Consider the following 18,033-nt stretch of genomic DNA (forward strand, 5'->3'; position numbering starts at 1 on the left):
ATGGTCAAGTGTTAAATCATTAAAAGATGAACAAAACAAATGGTGAAGTAATCCTAGATGGATAGATTGATCATTAATGCAGATAGAAAGGAAAAAAAGAAAGGACAAAAGAAAAAAAAAAGTTTCCCTAGGTAAAGCTACTAACTTCATTGAAAGTTGATTTGGACAAACGATAAAAACATATTGAATTTGGCTTCGTAATTAATGAAGTCGATATAAATTTTCGAATCAAGATTTCAATCTCAACTAAATACTCTCCCCGGTTCACAATAAATGATCAATTTTCTTTTTTATTTTGATCCCAAATAAGTGTCCATTTATATAATTAAAAAAAAATTAATTTGTTTTTCCGAAATTACCCTTATGTACGTATCCCTAAACAGTCATTTACTCCTCACATTTAAGAAGAGAAATAAGTGTTACTATAAGTATGATGCAATATTTAATGAAGGATAATTTAGTCACACTAACTATTTTCGTCTAAAATTTAGTATTTCCTTAATGAGTGTGCCCAAAACAAATTGGTCACTTATTGTGGACACGAGGGAGTATATTTTAATGGTTAGTAAAATCGGTACAAATTTTGAAACCAAAATTTTAATCGCAACTAAATATGTCTTAATGGTTACTAAAATCGGTACAAATTTTGAAACCAAAATTTTAATAGCAACAAACATAAAACGCTACATGAATTTTTTTCATTTGTCTAAGTCGTTCAACTTAGATTGTTGTTGTTATTATTTTTATGGTATTTATTATCGATATTATTTGTTTCTATTGTTTCTTTTTATTTTAAACCGAAAGTCTATTGGAAAGTGGAAACAACCTCTATATATTTCCAGCTTGGCTTAAGCCTTGAGCAATTCTCGGAGATATTCTCTATAGTCTATAGCTTTAGGTACAAAATAAATTGAACCTTTTTTTAGGCGAATGATCCTCAATCAAACATTAATGTACTTAACTAAAAAACATAGGTCCGGCCCCTCCCCACCCCACGTACTCCAAAGTCTAACACCCCCCCACCCCCCAAATTTCCATTTTGCACTTCTTTTGATCCAATAATACTCGTTACTTTCTTTTTTTGTATTCCAAGAAACAGAAAGCATTTGCTCATCGCTTCTCCAGAGGATCACTCCCTGCATCCTCTTTTCAACAGAGGTTAGATTTTGCAAACCCTTTTTAAGTCTCAAATTTTCTTCCAAGAATGGCTATTTCTTTTCATATCATTGCATTATAAAGATGCCCTTTTCGTATTTTTTCATTGTTTCTTAGATTCGATGTTTAAAATCCCATTTTGATACTGTAACTATGGAATTGCTTATGAAATTTGTCATATTCTTGCATACTGAGCATACCCTTTTCGTATTTTTGCTCTGTTTTATAGATTCAATGATCAAAATCCTATCTTGATACTGAAAATCTGGAATTGCTTTTGAAAATTTGTCATATTCTAAGCATACCCTTTTCGTGTTTCTGCTTAGCTTCACAGATTCAATGTTCAAAATCCCATCTTGATACTATAACTATGGAATTGCTCATGAAAATTTGTCATATTCTAAGCATACCCTTTTCGTGTCTCTGCTTAGTTTCACAGATTCAATGTTCAAAATCCCATCTTGATACTATAACTATGGAATTGCTCATGAAAATTTGTCATATTCTTGCATTCTAAGCACACCCTTTCTTATTTTTGTTTAGTTTCATAGATTCAATGTGCGAAATCCCATTTTGATACTGTAACTCTTGAATTGTTAATGAAAATTTGTCATACTCTAAGCATACCCTTTTCGTATTTCATATTGGAAAGGTTGTGTGGCTACTTTTTTCTCAGATTCAAATTTTGTTTTTAAAAAAAGTGCGAAATCCCATTTTGATACTGTAACTCTTGAATTGCTAATGAAAATTTGTCATACTCTAAGCATACCCTTTTCTTATTTCTGCTTAGTTTCATAGATTCAATGTTCAAAATCCAACCTTGATACTGTAACTCTGGAATTTCTTATCGAAAATTGTCATATTCTTGCATTTTAAGCATACCCTTTCCGTATTTCTGCTTTGTTTCATAGATTCAGTGTTCAAGATCCCATTTTGATACTGTAACTATGAAATTGCTTATCGGTTTGTTATATTATTGGATTCTAAGCACACCCTTTTCATTTTTCTGCTTAGTTTCATAGATTCAATGTTCAAAATCCCATTTTGATAGTACCCATGAAGTTTGTTTGCGTATTTTTTCTTTTTCCTGTTAACTCTGGAATTGGCATTGGAAAAGTTGTGTTGCTACTTTTTTCTCAGATTCAAATGTTCAAACTCCCTTTTCAATAGCCCCATCAAATTATTTTCTCTTTTAACTATGGAATTGGTTTTGAAAAATTTGTCATAAGGTTCCAAGCACACCTTTTTCGTATTTCTACTTTGTTCTCAGATTAAATGTTCAAGATCCTATTTCGAGAGTCCCCATCAAATTTGTTTTCTTTTTTTACTGTGGTGATGGTTCGGAAAAGTGGTCATAGTCTTGCCGCTTAGGTGTGCTGTTTTGTGTTTCTACTTTGTATCTCAGAATCAATGCTCAAATTTTCTTTGTCTGCTAGCTTTTTGGAATTGGCTTACAAAACTTGTCTCCTATATTACAATTCTAGGCATGCCACTTTTGTGTTTCTACTTTGTTTCTCAGATTCAACATTCAAAATCGAATTTTGATACAACAACAATAACGACCCAGTATAATCCCACAAGTGGGGTTTGGGGAGGGTAATATGTACGCATACCTTACCCCTACCCCGAAGGGTAGAGAGGCTGTTTCCAGGAGACCCTCGGCTCAAAAAAAGCAACAGGAGCCGATATATTAGTACCATAAAAATGCATAATAAAATAACAGCAATATAAGAGATATGAAATACAGAATACGAAATACGAAATAGATGGCTGGTATAGTAAAACTAGCAGGTAAAGCCCTGCATCAATAGACGACCAATGACATTCTTAGTCTAACTCCTAACTGGCTAGTCTCACTCTATTGTGTTGTAGAAATACTCACATCTTTCCCCTAACCTACAACCTTAATGCTCGACCTCCATAATTCCCTGTCAAGGGCCATGTCCTCAGTAATCCTAAGTCGCGCCATGTCCTGTCTGATCACCTCTACCTCTCCGCGTGCCCACTACAGCCAGTCGCTCACACCTCCTCACCGGTGCATCAGTGCTCCTCCTCTGAATGTGCCCGAACCATCTGAGTCTTACTTCCCGCATCTTGTCCTCCATGGGGGCCACACCCACCTTCTCTCGAATATCTTCATTCCTAATCTTATCCATCCTTGTATGCCCGCACATCCACCTCAACATCCTCATCTCTGCTACTTTCATCTTCTGGATGTGTGAGTTCTTTACCGGCCAACATTCAGTTCCATATAACATGGCAGGCCTAACCACTGCTCTATAAAACTTACCTTTTAGTAACGGTGGCACTTTCTTGTCACACAAGACTCCCGACGCTAACCTCCACTTCATCCACCCCACCCCTATACGGTGTGTGACATCCTCGTCAATCTCCCCGATCCCCTGAATAACCGATCCAAGGTACTTGAAACTACCCCTCTTGGGAATGACTTGAGAGTCAAGCCTCACTTCAACTCCCGCTTCCGTCGGCTCAACTCCAAATTTGCACTCGAGGTATTCCGTCTTCGTCCTGCTCAACTTGAAACCTTTAGACTCAAGAGCATGTCTCCAAATCTCTAGCCTCTCGTTGACGCCGCCTCGTGTCTCGTCAATTAGAATAATGTCATCAGCAAATAGCATGCACCATGGCACCTCCCCTTGAATATGATGAGTCAGTGCATCCATCACCAGGGCAAATAGGAATGGGCTGAGCGCAGACCCTTGGTGCAACCCCGTAATAACTGGAAAGTGTTCAGAGTCGCCTCCTACTGTCCTAACCCGAGTCTTAGCTCCAGCATACATGTCTTTAATCACCCTAATATAGTCAACCGGGACCCCTTTATCCTCTAAGCAGCTCCATAAGACCTCCCTAGGAACCCTATCGTACGCTTAGATACTGATTTTAGCGTTTTTGAAACTTTTAACCGTATTATTTTTGTGCAGATTCCAATTGGTTTATAGGTGATTCCAGAGGGAGCGAGAGGAAGGAAAGAAAGGATGGGTTACATAGGGGCACATGGAGTGCAAGCGCTTCATAGGTACAAATACAGTGGGGTAGATCACTCCTATGTTGCTAAGTATGTGTTGCAGCCATTTTGGAGTCGTTGTGTCAATTTCTTCCCCCTTTGGATGCCGTAAGTTTTCTCTCATTCTCTCTGAATGTTATGATGAATCTTTTTTCCTTGACAATTTTGTGCATATGTGTGTTTAAATTTCTAGTGTTTGTGTAGTGATGTTTCTTGTATATGGGTTCCATTTATTTGCTTCCTTGGTGAGCCCACTGGGTCTTGCTGTCCATTCATTTTGGCAAGTTGGAGGACAAGAACTTCTTTTATTACCTGTCAAGAAGGAAACAAAGAGACGATAAAGAAGAAAAGTTTCTATTAGGAATTCAGAATAGATGGTGATGTGGAAAGAGGAGATACGTAGGAATTTCTGGATGATTTTTGTCTTTGGATGGTCTAAAAGAGTCTTTCATTCAAAAACACCTGCCCCGCCCCCCCCCCCCCAAAAAAAAAAAAAAAAAAATTTCTTCCTATTCAGAACCTTGTACTGCTTCTATTCACTCGTAGAATTAACTGTTTGAACACCCTAGAATAGAAGAGCAGATCTCGGAACTGAAATGGAACAGCGGTATTGTTGGTGGAATGCCGAATTAAGGAATATGAATTCAAGGAACTTTCTTTTCTCGGTTTTGATGAATCTACGGAATGCCATCTTCCATAAATGGTGATGGAAATAAAACAACTTTCAGGATCATGGTTATCTAATTAGAAGAAAAAAACTTTCAGGATCTTGTTTCTGAGACAAACTTTTTGCCACTGATAAAGCCTCCTTGATGATGAAGATGATGATGAAAGAAATTAACAATTATTGATAGTGAAGTTTTGGTGGAGTATTAGGAAAGCATAGACCATTTCCCTCTGTAACTATATAATGGACCTGTTGTTGTTGTGTGTATACAATATATGTATATATGAAGTGCATAATCATCAGGTGCCAGAAGAAATAATCTAACATGAATTTGTCACCCATTTATAACAATTACTTGCTAATGGCTTTAGCCAGATGATCATGCCTTATCTTTTTCTCTTTTTCCGGAGTTAACTAACAATTGTTTTTGTGTGCATGTTCTTTATACGTTCCCAGACCGAATATGGTACGTCCCTCTGTATTCTATGGTCTTTGTTGCAAATGTTATTCTTCTCATTAGTATATTCTCCGCGCTTTGAGGTCTGATATATAACGTCCATTGCAGATTACACTTACAGGATTTTTGTTCTTAATCACATCTGCACTGCTCGGATATGTGAGTTATACTTTGTGTCTCTCAAGCAAGTGCACATGCATTCTCTGTCTCTCTCTCTATATATATATACACACACTTTAGCTCCTGTAAAACAGACTGTAGATTAGGAAGTATGTGTAGTCTATTACAGTTAGATCAGAATACCTGATTAATAATTCAATAAGTTATAATACAGGAGAGGCATCCAAAGGATTTGAATTTTAGTATCTTAATTTTTCGATATGGTGGTGATTTGGATCGTCAGCAACTATACTTTCCACTGGAAGAGTGCTTGTCTGCTGCTCGGACACTCTTTAATTTTTAAAAAAAGATATGTTTAACAAAGTTTTTAAGGACTAATAAATGGAGTTATTCATTTGTTATGCCTGCCACATCCTTATATGTTATTGTCGAAAGCTCTTCTGCTTTCCTGACTATGTAAGTCATGAATCTTTCCAACAATATTTTGTGTTTTTTTTTTAATTTTCAAAAGCTTTTCTTAATAGGACTCTTTACCTTCTCTCTTACTGGATAAGTTTTTGTCCCCAGATATATTCTCCACAATTGGATTCACCTCCTCCAAGATGGGTTAATTTTGCTCATGGATTGCTTCTCTTCCTCTATCAGGTTTGCCCGTCTTAGCCATAATCCTAATTACGGTCTTATTAATTTATTCTTGTAGCAGTAGTGTTTTGATAGTCGACATGTGTTTCATGGTAATGATTGTTTTAGCCAGATATATGCTATTTGAGTTCCATGTCTAATTGGTGAACCTAGAGGGTAAACATATGCTGTTACAAGTAATTTTTTGAGGTCTTGACTCTTGATCTAGTCTTTTAAGTGTTCCTTTATTTTGCCTTAGCATGTATGTGATCCACCATTCCAACTACCAACATTTCCCCTGTTGGTCTAGAAGCTAAATGACAGTTCAGAGAAACTTGTATCTGAAGGGGGCTTGTTTCATTACCACACCCAGTATGAACTTTTATGGGTGTGTTTTTCCTTCTTTGGTTTTTTGTAGTAGCATTTGATGAACTCTTCATCCGTACATCATGTGCCTTTGACTATTGTTACATGGACTCTGGAATGGGCATGCTTCCTATATCAGTGTGCGAACTAATTGGCATGGGTATATGCACTTTTCTGTTAATAGTGTATTTTGAAGAATCGTGCCCTACCCATGTCACCTGTATGATATAGTTACAAGGATGTAAATTAAAGATCCTTGTAACATAGGATTTGAGGCATATGGGCTCTCTACAATTTGTGTAGTTTGTAGTTAGAGATCCCTGAGATGAATTAAGATAACCACATTGCTCTGTCCCACTTTATTATCTTTCTCAAAAGAAAATAGAGATTAAAGGGTGCACTTGTGTGATCTTTCATTTAGCCTGCCTCCTCTGCTGTTTGTCTTCGAATATCTGAGATCGTGAAAGTCCCTCTGATAAGTTTGCAGCTTGTCAGTATATGTTCAAGATTGAATTAGTAGGTTCAACTTGGAGAAAACATGAACCTTATAATATTAACTCAGTTCTGTAGTGTAAAAAGCTTATTGGGTTGTGAATGATACAAGACGAATTGAGATCACATTAGATTCTATAAAGTGGAGCAGTATTTTCCAAAAGGCAAGCCTTTAAAAGAGTATCTACAAATTTCCAACTGATCGAACATCTCACTCCTTCTGTCTGGTAGTTTACTTGAAATAGGTTTGCCTCTTGTTCATAGCATGTTTTGAGGTCAATGTTTTGTTTTCTAATATTGAAGATGTCCTTTGAGTTTGGCTTGAGATTTTTTGCTCGGATGGGTGGTTATTACTTAAGTTAGTATTTTTTTTGCATATAGTATGACATTTGAATTATGCTACGTTGAGCTCATTTTAGAGCAACTCATCTTCTGCTGGAGTTCCTCTTTGATTGTGTTGGGCTCTTCCGAATGGGTGCAGACGTTTGATGCTGTTGATGGAAAGCAAGCAAGACGTACAAATTCCTCTAGTCCACTAGGAGAGCTTTTTGATCATGGTGATTTTTCCCCTCCTTTTTCATTTATATATTCCTATATTATTCTCTCTCTAAGTTGAGCGTGTGCTAACTGCTGTGATTCTGATTAGATGTCTTGGCTTTCACAATTTGCAGGATGTGATGCGCTCGCATGTGCTGTATGTCCTGTTTTCTAGTAATCCTTTTTCTTGCCCTGGGAAGACTTGTGACTTACAGATTTCGTGTTTAATCTGAGCAGTTTGAAGCCTTGGCTTTTGGGAGCACTGCTATGTGTGGACGAGATACTTTCTGGTTCTGGGTTATATCAGCTGTTCCTTTCTACTGTGCTACTTGGGAAAGGTAGGTGTTTCGATTTAACTCCTCAGTATGTTTAGGTTTTGGATATTGGCTTAGAATATTAGAAGGGCGGATTAGTAAGAGGAGATATAAATCAAATGTGTGTACTAGTTGCAATAGCTATTTGAATAGTATGAACTTAACAGAATGATAATTTAAACTAATATAAGAGAGACATGCCCTGGGATTTTGGTGCAATGGCAAAGGTAATACAACACTGATATATGGTAGGTGCACATCACAAGTTTGAATCCTAGCTGGTTAACCAAGTCTATTTAAGTGGATAAGGGTAGAGGGGCGGTCCCATTTGCTCCGAGTTTCGAAGCCGAAAACAAGGGATTTCCTTGTATCAGGGAAAAAGCTTTATAAGATAAATATCTTGATCAATATTTCATCCTAGTTTTCCAGAGATTTGTTAGTATCTTTGGTCTCTTAATCTAGTTTTTGGATGTTGCTCCCTTTTTCAGCTATTTCACCAACACTCTAATTCTTCCGGTAGTAAATGGACCGACAGAGGGTCTCATGTTGATATATCTCAGCCATTTCTTTACAGCTCTAGTGGGTAAGCTTGTTTTTTTTTTTAATGTGAAACTGCTCAATAGGAAACCCCTTTGATGTCCTTCCTCACTCCCAGTTACCCCAGTCTGTTGTTTTTGCACATTTTTACCAGCATTTCTCTATTACCAGCTTGACACTTTATATTTTCAGGAGCTGAGTGGTGGGCCCAACAGTTTGGGAAGTCTATGCCACTTGTGAGTTGGGTTCCTTTTCTGAACGGTGAGGCTTGCATAAATTGTCCTTTTGTTTTTCAGTTCTTAAGTTTCTCCCCAACCCTCTCTGTCTCCCTCTATGTATTATGAGGTGCCGAGTATTGATCGGAGGTACTTTATCTGATATGATATTCATGTATTTATATAGTTTATCTTATGCTCTCATTTTAGTTCGGTTTTCTTTTACCCTTTTTGCTTTTTAACTTTCTGTAGAGATTTACTTAAAGCAGTTTTATGATTTTTCTATTGAACACTTTCTATGATTTTATATATCAAAGCTTGTCAGTTTTGAACTTTGAATTCTGCTGCAAATGGTAAAACTTTTTGCTTCTGTTTATGGAATTGTTTACTTCTGAATTAGTTGTTGCTTACCAGCTCATGATCATTTCTTGACTTCAGAACCTATGAAGGCTTGAAGTTAAAACTTCTAGTCACCCACAGCTGGTTAAGATGTGTCACTTGCCTAAAGTTCTGTTTTATTTTATTCTTTAAAGAGTTAGGAAGTTTTTACTTGTTAAATACATCTAAGAAAAATAGTACTTATGCCAGAGCCCACACAGCACGAGATGGGAGTAATGCTAAGAAAAGATGGATTATTGAAAGTGGGAGATCATTTTAGAACAGATGCTCTAATACATATCGTGTCTGTCTCTTTCTTTTCTTTACTTTTCTTATTATTATTTCTCTAATGGGATTTCCAAGTGAATTCATATTCTAGTTTTTTATGCTTTATGCACTCTGTGTCTCTATACCTGCCTTCAGACGATTGTTGCTTCCATGAGCATATCCATATGTATCATTTCTGAATACTGTGTTTCCTGTCTGTTCCAAAGTTTATTTTAGTGTTTCTTATTATTCTTATTCCTATTAACCTTTGATTTCAGAAATTCCGACCAATAAAGCCGTGTTGTTGCTGATGGTAGCTTTTGCTGTTATTCCAACAGTCTATTGCAAGTGAGTAATTTTTCATACTTCGATGGGCTTGAAATAGACATGTGTTTTATTTTTCGGAACATTGGAAATGGCTTATTGGCATTGACAACATCTATAATTTCCATTACAGATCTTGGCAACGTCTATCATTAGCATTGTAGTATTTGCATCTCTTTTTGGATAGTTACTTTATTCCGCTTCGTCGCAGTTCACCTTTCCCCTCTCTGGTGAAAGCGTCCACTATTACTGCCATATTCATCATCTAAAGATTCTTGGATTCTAGCCAGGATAAATAATGAAAATCAGATTGTCCATAATTTAGCTGATAGTACTTTAATCTGCTGTAACATGTAAAGCCAGCGGAAGAGTGTTAACGTCAATTCTTTTTGGCAGTGTTAACAATGTTCATAAGGTTGTTCAGGCAACAAAAGGAAGTATGCCGCGGGCACTGGCCATGGTAAGTACGTTTCTTAGATTATATACATGATTTGGTGATTATAGTCTGTTTTTGAAAATTTTCGTTTCTCATGTTGACAGCTTTACCCATTTGTCGTGCTACTGGGAGGAGTGCTTCTGTGGTATCTCTCACTTTCAGATTACTAATTATTTTTGGGACCATATCACGGTATTTAATATTGGCTGTTATGCAGGGACTATTTATCTCCATCTGACTTAATGAAGAACTATCCTCATCTTATGGTAGTGGGGACTGGGCTTGCATTCGGATTCCTTGTGGTAATTTATCTCCATCTCAATTATTGAGTATGAGCTGTTTCCTGAAGATACTTGTACAAATGAGTAGATGCAGATCTTTAGCGGAATTCATGTATCTCATCTCATGCTCTACTTGAATCGATGCCATCTCAAAATTCAAAAATCTAGTTGAAGTTCATCTTAAGTTGTTTCTGAGTAAGGTTTTTTTCCACAGGGAAGGATGATTTTGGCTCACTTGTGTGATGAACCCAAGGGTCTGAAAACAAATATGTGCATGGTACGCTTTTTCTGATAATAATGCAAGACCATAACATATGCTAATTTAATTTCATAAGATCTTTCAATAGGCCAAGAACTAGTCCATCTTTTCTTTAAGTTAATATCATTCCATGACTTAACTACATCAGCTTAGGAGTGTGACATCTATATCCTGGATTAGTAACTCCTATTCTTACTTTATCATAGAGAAATCATATCTTTTATGCGACAAAAAACCAAGTTTTTTTTCTTAAATCGAAAAATTAAGTGTATTAATTGGACAAGTTAATCCTCAAAGTGAGTCTTCGACAGAAAGTCTGCGTTGTTTTGGTATAATCTCTCCTTCGAATGTTGGATACACTAGATAGTTTGTAGAAAAACTATTTATTGAAGAAAAATAGAAATAAATAGATAATGCCTATAGCATTGTGGTTTCGGTGTTTTTGAAGTGGAATTTTATGTTTGCAGTCTCTGCTTTGTCTGCCTTTTGCCGTTGCAAATGCACTCACCGCCAGACTTAACGATGGGTAAGTGTAAACTAGTCTCATTTCTTGAAGGAATTTAAGTCGTACCAACTTTGTGAGAGTATGTCTTTTACATATCACTAATATTCTCTTTTCAGAATTCTTGTATTCCTTTACGCTCATGAGAATCTCTTCTTTGCAGAGTTCCTATGGTTGATGAGTTCTGGGTTCTTCTTGCTTACACTGCATTCTCAGGTATTACATCCACTTTTCTGATTTAGACGGATATGATATACTGGAGATTTCCAATCTCAGGGGTTTATCTTGTCGTTTTGGCTGATTATTCTTATTGGTTTTCCTATTATTCAGTGTCACTCTATCTGCATTTTGCCACGTCTGTTATTCATGAAATAACATCAGCACTCGGGATATACTGTTTCAGGTGAGATATATTGTGCTTGACTCTTATTTTACCTCATTGTGCCCAACTCTATCTGATTCAGTTTCAGCACAAATATCTAAAGTAGTACCTATGCTACTCAATAAAAAATAACCAACCTTTTATGTTTGTTACAAAGATTCAAGAACCATATTCCTGCAGTTACCTTATGGACATTACTGGGGTCAAGTAAATATGAAGATTCTCATATCTCAACCTTATCGAGCATATAAACCTTTTCATGTCATCGATGTATTGAACAGTATGTTTCGACTAGTTTCATGTACTGTGAACAATTAATTCCTAATGCTTTTCACTTTTGGATGACAGGATTACAAGGAAAGAAGCTTGATCCGTGTTTATGCTCTAATTTTTGGTACACGTTTAACTTTTCTCTCGTTCTTTGATAAGCTTAAGCCTTAGGTTATATTTTCCACTGATTAGTGTATGATCCACAGTACTTTTGTTTCTAGCTCTCAACCTGGGAACTATATGGGATTGAAGTTTTACTTTCCGTATCTAGCCGCTCCCTGGAAACCAGCTCTGAAGGATATTTCGGGGTTCTCATTGCACCACTTTTTCACAGGTTGAGGGCGTTATTGTTTGAATTCACCTTCAAATTCAAGTTTAGTGAAGTAATTAAAATGAATATCCTTTGAGTTACCCTTTTGACTTTAGGTGACTAAAATTGTTTAGGTGTTTTTGATTTGTCGACCCTTCCAATGGTCATGTTTCAAAATAGATGTCCTTTCAATTCCAAATTGAATGGCATTGGTTTGATTTGACATGATATTTGAGATAATCCAATTCACTCAATCTTGTTATGACAATGTGTCCGTTAAAGTTTACTGGTTATTTTCCCTCTCTTATTTTTGGATGTCAAAAAGAGAAACTAGAAGAGTTCTTGTCTTTGAATAGATTTTAGTTTGTATTACCAGTTCTTATAAATTAGAGTGTAATTTAGATGTCTGAAATTGGACATGGTACTTTTTGGTAACTGGAAAATCTGCAAGAAGCTGCAGACTGCAGTGCATGTTTGGAAACTCAGTTGATAATAATCCATTCCCCTTTACCCTTCACTCAAAAAATCAAGTTTTTTAGGCCATGGCAAAATTTGAATTCATGATATACGTTTAATTTCATACGTCATGTGTTGCGCTCTTTCCGTTTAGCCAAAGTCTTGGGACAATTTAGACGTGATACTTTAGCTAGCTTGGTATCATTTTTGTCGTGCAATGAATTTACTTTGGAAGAAAGCAGTATCATAGTGTGAGAATTTTCCCACAAAATTCGGGATTAAACAAAACTACAGAAACTAAGGGTCAACAGAATGAAAGCATCATACTGTGACAATTTTCCCATATATATCCTCTTGGTTATATTCAACATATAGTATATATGCATGAAAAAAAATTGACCTATCACGCTGTCTAAGTTTTCGAAGAAGGTTGTCAATCGACTCCCTTTGGATAAGGGCAGTGTCACCATTAGGAAGCAACGAAGTGCGAAGTGTGAAGCAATAAAGTTTACGAGAGATAAGGGATAATTAATTCCAAGATTAAATTTGAGATGAGTTTATCCCACATTTGGTTGGAATAAAATTGTGGTATAACTAATTCCGGAATTAGTTATACCGAGATTGTAGTATTTTTTTTAATCCCCATAGGAGAGCGGGATAACTTGTTTCCCAACCAAACGACCCCTTAGAAGTACTAAGCAATGAACTCAAAGAGCCAATGAATGTTTTCAAGATTCACAGATTCACAGACTCAAGCTCGAAGTAAACTACTACTGTACTACAAATTAACATGGCTTTGAGGGGAAAAAAACAAAACAGATCTCCCAAATTATGTCCGTGCAGTAGATAGGGATATTCTAAAGGGAAATATTGAAACAAGTACACACAAAATATATGATCTCCCATCAAATGACATATTCAATGCATTATATACTGCCCAAAATGTGTTATAAATACATTTACACTGAGCAATTAATGACTTTGGTGACTTTGTATTGCTTTGAATAAAAATGAACTTGATTGATAATCCATACCGACAATCTTGTATCAATAATGATCAAAATAATCTTGTATTAACCATCCCTGTGGTGTAGTATTAGAGCAAAGTCCCATCTAGAATGAGTTCTCTTTTTTACCTGTTTAAATTGCTGCGGCTAACCACCTTGGCAGTCTCAATGTAGCTTTCATCCCAAATTTGGTTAGAAAAATGGCATAGAGAAGATGCAGCAAAAACACGAAGAACGTACAATTTATCAAAAGCTGCAGGTGTAGGAAGTAAAAAAGAGTAAAAGGAAGAAAATATTAGCTTTTTACTTGTCAAAATTATTGAATAGATAGGAAGAAGTTATAGCACGTACCAGTGTCCCGAATAAGGTGTAGATAAAATTCATAGATGGAACTATCTGACTGCCTAAGGATGTGAGGATGTACGAGAGAGAAGCATGAATATTTACGGTGATCTACAAGAAACGAAGGACTACATGAGCGACACATTTCATTTGCAAAGAATAATTGAACATACATAGAGATGAGTAGCGAAGTTATGAATTACCAGAGCAAGGATGTTCTCTCCTATTAAAAATGAGGATAATATAACATATCCTAGAGCACCTATAGCCCGAGCCTGCAAATCAAATACTCATATCATCACTTGTCGGAATCACATATTACATATATATAGTTGCGCTTACCTTCACTTAGAAACTCTATGCCCCCACATACAAAACACCCTCAAAGAGGAAAAACAGTGGAAGGGAGAGAACATACAATGGAGCACAGAAAGATTGAAGCACCCCAATTTGTTCTCAACCTGACAAAATAAGAAATAGAACAACATCAAACAGCAGCGACATTAATGTGAAGGATGCAGAATGTGTTCCAGTGCATAACTTTAGTAATAGTAAAATCCCAGAAAGTCTGAACTAGTAGTCAGTACTAGGGGCAGAGGCAGAGGGGTGCAAGGGATTTCAATTGAATTCCGTTCCTCGAAAAATTATACTATTAGGGTGTGTTTGGTATGAATGAAAACATTTTCCGGAAAATGTTTTCCAATTTTCCCATGTTTGGTTGGCTTAAATGTTTTGGAAAACATTTTCCTTATCAACTCATTTTCCTCCAATTGGAGGAAAATGTTTTCCTTATCAAGAGAAAGGAAAACATTTTCCAAAACTCCTTCTCAACCTTCCCCACCCCCTCTCCAAACAATTTTTTTTTTTTAAATTTCAATTTTTCCGTTACCACCCACCCTACTACCCCTTCACCCACCCTACTACCCCTCCACCACCACCACCACCCCCCGCAAAAAAATATTTTTTTACCTTAATTTTTTTTTGCAATTTTAAATTTCTGTTTATTTTTTATTTTTGTAGATATATGTATATAGTGGGTACAAATTTTTTTTTTGTAATTTAAATTTCTGTTTATTTTTTGTTTTACTGCACCCCCCCCCTCCCCCGGGAAAGAAATATTTTTTAAATATATTTTTCAGTTTTAATTTTTTTATTTATTGGTTTAAAGGTTCAAAATTTTACAAATTCCAAAATTATGAGTTTGGAGGTTTATGTGTTTGGAAGTTTACGGGTTTAGAAATTATAAAGTTTACGGGTTCGAAATTCTGCGGTTCGAAAGTTTATGAAATTTGTGGGTTCGAAAGGTTGTTGGTTTGAAAGTTTATGGCTTCATGTTTATTATATCTAAATTATTTATGAATACGCTTAAGAAGTCATTTTCCTTAATTTGCGTACCAAACACCGGAAAATGAATAAGATTACTACTTGTTTTCCACGGAAAACATTTTCCGTTATACCAAACACACCCTTAAATAGGGTAAAAATGATTTCTTTTTGCTTATACATAAGTTGTTGAATCTCCTAGGCATAAATTATTATTTTTATTCCCTTATTTGAATTCCTTGCTCCACCACTGGCTAGTACACTACTATATTTATTTGTGCATATGACAAATCAATTGACTTACAACACCAATTTGGTACTTTAAGATGTGAAACTGAGCAAGTGTCGTCTTAGCGCAGTCTCAACTTTCTTCTTTCATTTCTCTTTGGAGGTTTCGAAAGAGGGCGGGGCCAGAACAGAGAACGGGACCACGCGATACATACTGGGGAAGACTGCAGACCAGTGTTTGCTCCTATATATATTTGTTACTTATTCTGTTTTCTTTTTTTGGGGTGGGGGGTGAGAGGGGGCCGTGTCTTCCAACGAGGGGTCACAAACTAAGGTATATAACTCGTGGAAGACTTTCTGTTAAAATGGATTCCATTATAATGACTTGACAGATAAGCATTCATGTATTGACGGACATAATGAAATAACTACATACCTCCATAAGGAACCCATTGTGAAGCCAAGTAAACCATGCATCAACTGAATCAGAACGAGAAAAAAGTGGAGCTACTTTAGCAACAACATCACCTAAACATAAATAGTACTTTTGTGAAACATAAAGTATTGTATTGAAGCACAAGAACAGCCACTAAGGATGATATTTGATATTTCACTAGCCTATATATACATCTTTTATGGTTTATAAGATATAACTCACCATATAATTTAATGCTTTCACTGGACCAGACAAGACAAACAAGAGCACAACAGTTGCCACCTAATCCGATGGGACAAATGACCGTTAGAGAAAGTAGATAAACAAGCGTTTAGGAACAAGTAAACGTTCAACTATGAGGTATATGGAGGGGACAAACCATGGTTTTTCTTCCAGCTGCAACACCCCATCTCATCGAGGATATAACAATTGGCAACGCGAAGAAACAGCCGAAGTAATTCTGTGCTACATGGAAAGCCAAATTCCTTTAGGAGATCAAAACCAGCAGCAAATGACGGATAATACCAGGCGAGTACAAAGAAATCATAAAATAAAGTTGGATAGCCTACAAAAATACAAAATGGTTAACCAAAAATATCCCTCAATTGCCTGGTTCTTTTCTTCCTGTTCCACAAGTTCCATGAAACCATTAACAGAGCCAAGTACAAATAGTAAAAATGGATTCTGTTAAAATGGATTCCATTACAATGACTTGACGAATAAGCATTCTACCAATCAAGTCATATAAGCTGGATATTGGCAGCAAAATTACTAGTTCATAACCCTGGAGATATCTAAGCTACCATTGTTTTCTATATAACAGTTCTTCACCAAGATTAGTTTTACTTTTACTAGTCACGTACCTTGCTATATGATTCACGTGCTATTTTCTGTTAAAATTCTGTTACAAATAAAACATCACGTGCTAGTGCGGAAGCAGGATTTTCACAAGAGGATTCGAAAAATAAGAAAAGTAAGCACACAAAGAAGCTAAGGGGATTCAACACCTATATATATACATGAAAAAAATTTAACCTTATATAGTGTAATTTTCGGGGAAGGGGGTGAACTCCCTTCCGCCCACCTAGCTCTGCCCCTACCCATAGCATTCTCGCAAAGGAGAAAAAGTAAATACAACATTTACAACAACAACACACCCAGTGTAATCCCACAAGTGGGATCTGGGGAGGGCAGTGTATGCCCCTACCTGGTAAGGTAGCGAGGCTGTTTTCGAGAATACAACATTTAGGAAAGGGTTATTTAACGTTCTTCAATCCTAAATTATTTTTGTTATTCAGCAACATTTCCAACATTCTACAAGATAAAGAACTTCACTTACTAATTGCACAATAGTAAACCTTTAACAAATTCAATACAACTCATAAACTAAAGTACTAATATTTCTTAACTCACAACAACCAATTACTTCCAACTTTTTCTTTTTCTTGCAACCAATAACCTAAAAAGCAATCAAAATAAAATTTTCAGCCAACCCCAACACGAAAAGAGGGAGAAAAAAAAAAGCATTTCCTCCAAAAACCCATCAAAATTCTACATTTCAAGAATCATATATGTACCTCAATAGCAAGAGAATTGCTCAAAAGATAAGCCAATCCTGAAACAGCAGCAAACATAGCACCCTCTACTAATCTCAAAGTCTTTTTATAAACAACCCCATCTGCTGCTAAGTACTCATATTCTTCTGAATTTTTTAAATTTTCCTCTTCTTTATCACTCAAAGATTGGATTTTTACAGCTGAAGCTCTTACATTTTTTAGCTTAAACTTGTCATAATGAAGTGTTAAAGGCAAGAATTTTGGTTTGTGGGGAGTGAAAAAGAGAAAGTGGGGAGCTGAGAAATATGACTTGGTCGATGAATTTCCTGAAATTGAAGAGAATTTGCTAGGGTAATAGTTGTTGTGCTGGTGATGAAGTTTGAGAAGATTCATGGTGGAGAATACAGAAATTCTTGTTAGTTTGTGTTTTTATTTTGTTTTTCAGAGATTAAGGTTACTGTTTTGGATAGGGGGTGTTTATGGGCTTTGGATTTTTATTGGGCCGTGATATTCCACTAGTATATTTAAGGCCCATTAGTTTGATTTGATTAGTCCAAAACACCAATGCATATCCAAATAATCCAGACTTTAAAAGGGTTTTAAGGATTTGGGATTGTTACCCAAATAATAGGCCAGATTTAATATTTACTTTTTTTAGTCGGTATACAAATATTATGCATTAATTATACATATTTACACTTATATTATATTATATATCAGTTATGCATAAATTATACATCCATCGACAAGAGATTAGATGAGCGATTATT

General features: G+C 36.0%; 2 protein-coding genes across 6 annotated transcripts; one reads left to right on the plus strand and one right to left on the minus strand.

Annotated features, from left to right (window-relative positions):
* The first annotated feature begins 1,056 nt into the window (after positions 1-1,056).
* On the plus strand, positions 1,057-12,177 carry LOC104239414 (choline/ethanolaminephosphotransferase 1). 2 transcript variants are annotated; one of them, XM_070160085.1, is made up of 20 exons: positions 1,057-1,158; positions 4,098-4,288; positions 5,304-5,313; positions 5,413-5,463; positions 5,992-6,069; positions 7,385-7,460; positions 7,575-7,597; positions 7,678-7,778; positions 8,243-8,337; positions 8,484-8,552; positions 9,430-9,499; positions 9,872-9,935; positions 10,016-10,056; positions 10,129-10,213; positions 10,407-10,469; positions 10,919-10,977; positions 11,117-11,169; positions 11,284-11,356; positions 11,684-11,729; positions 11,827-12,177. In XM_070160085.1, the coding sequence occupies exons 2-19, from the start codon at positions 4,152-4,154 to the stop codon at positions 11,703-11,705; spliced, it is 1,170 nt and encodes a 389-aa protein (XP_070016186.1). In that variant the 5' UTR covers positions 1,057-1,158; positions 4,098-4,151; the 3' UTR covers positions 11,706-11,729; positions 11,827-12,177. The 2 variants fall into 2 exon arrangements, with proteins under 2 accessions (XP_070016186.1, XP_070016185.1); XM_070160084.1 differs by lacking the exons at positions 1,057-1,158; positions 4,098-4,288 and having other exon boundaries at positions 5,219-5,313; positions 11,812-12,177.
* Positions 12,178-13,271: 1,094 nt separating this feature from the next.
* On the minus strand, positions 13,272-17,683 carry LOC104231801 (uncharacterized). Of its 4 annotated transcripts, none has more exons than XM_070160710.1 (8): positions 17,285-17,683; positions 16,087-16,167; positions 15,930-15,989; positions 15,708-15,751; positions 14,139-14,181; positions 13,924-13,995; positions 13,730-13,831; positions 13,272-13,631 (listed from the first exon to the last, which is right to left on the minus strand). In XM_070160710.1, the coding sequence occupies exons 1-8, from the start codon at positions 17,654-17,656 to the stop codon at positions 13,512-13,514; spliced, it is 894 nt and encodes a 297-aa protein (XP_070016811.1). In that variant the 5' UTR covers positions 17,657-17,683; the 3' UTR covers positions 13,272-13,511. The 4 variants fall into 4 exon arrangements, with proteins under 4 accessions (XP_070016811.1, XP_070016814.1, XP_070016813.1 ...); XM_070160713.1 differs by having other exon boundaries at positions 16,087-16,172; positions 17,285-17,420; XM_070160712.1 differs by having other exon boundaries at positions 15,708-15,799; positions 16,087-16,172; positions 17,285-17,420.
* Positions 17,684-18,033: the final 350 nt, after the last annotated feature.

Source organism: Nicotiana sylvestris, chromosome 10 (genome assembly GCF_000393655.2).
Source record: "Nicotiana sylvestris chromosome 10, ASM39365v2, whole genome shotgun sequence".
Lineage (NCBI taxonomy): Eukaryota > Viridiplantae > Streptophyta > Magnoliopsida > Solanales > Solanaceae > Nicotiana > Nicotiana sylvestris.

Coding starts and splice junctions, on each gene's coding strand:
- LOC104231801 (XM_070160710.1), bottom strand. CDS start 17,656: ATGAATCTTCTCAAACTTCATCACCAGCACAACAACTATTACCCTAGC. Junction 16,168..17,284: donor GCAATTCTCTTGCTATTGAG/GTACATATATGA, acceptor CATGTAGCACAG/AATTACTTCGGCTGTTTCTT. Junction 13,632..13,729: donor ACACCTTATTCGGGACACTG/GTACGTGCTATA, acceptor CTACACCTGCAG/CTTTTGATAAATTGTACGTT.
- LOC104239414 (XM_070160085.1), top strand. CDS start 4,152: ATGGGTTACATAGGGGCACATGGAGTGCAAGCGCTTCATAGGTACAAA. Junction 8,553..9,429: donor TTGGGTTCCTTTTCTGAACG/GTGAGGCTTGCA, acceptor CTTTGATTTCAG/AAATTCCGACCAATAAAGCC. Junction 10,470..10,918: donor TGAAAACAAATATGTGCATG/GTACGCTTTTTC, acceptor TTATGTTTGCAG/TCTCTGCTTTGTCTGCCTTT.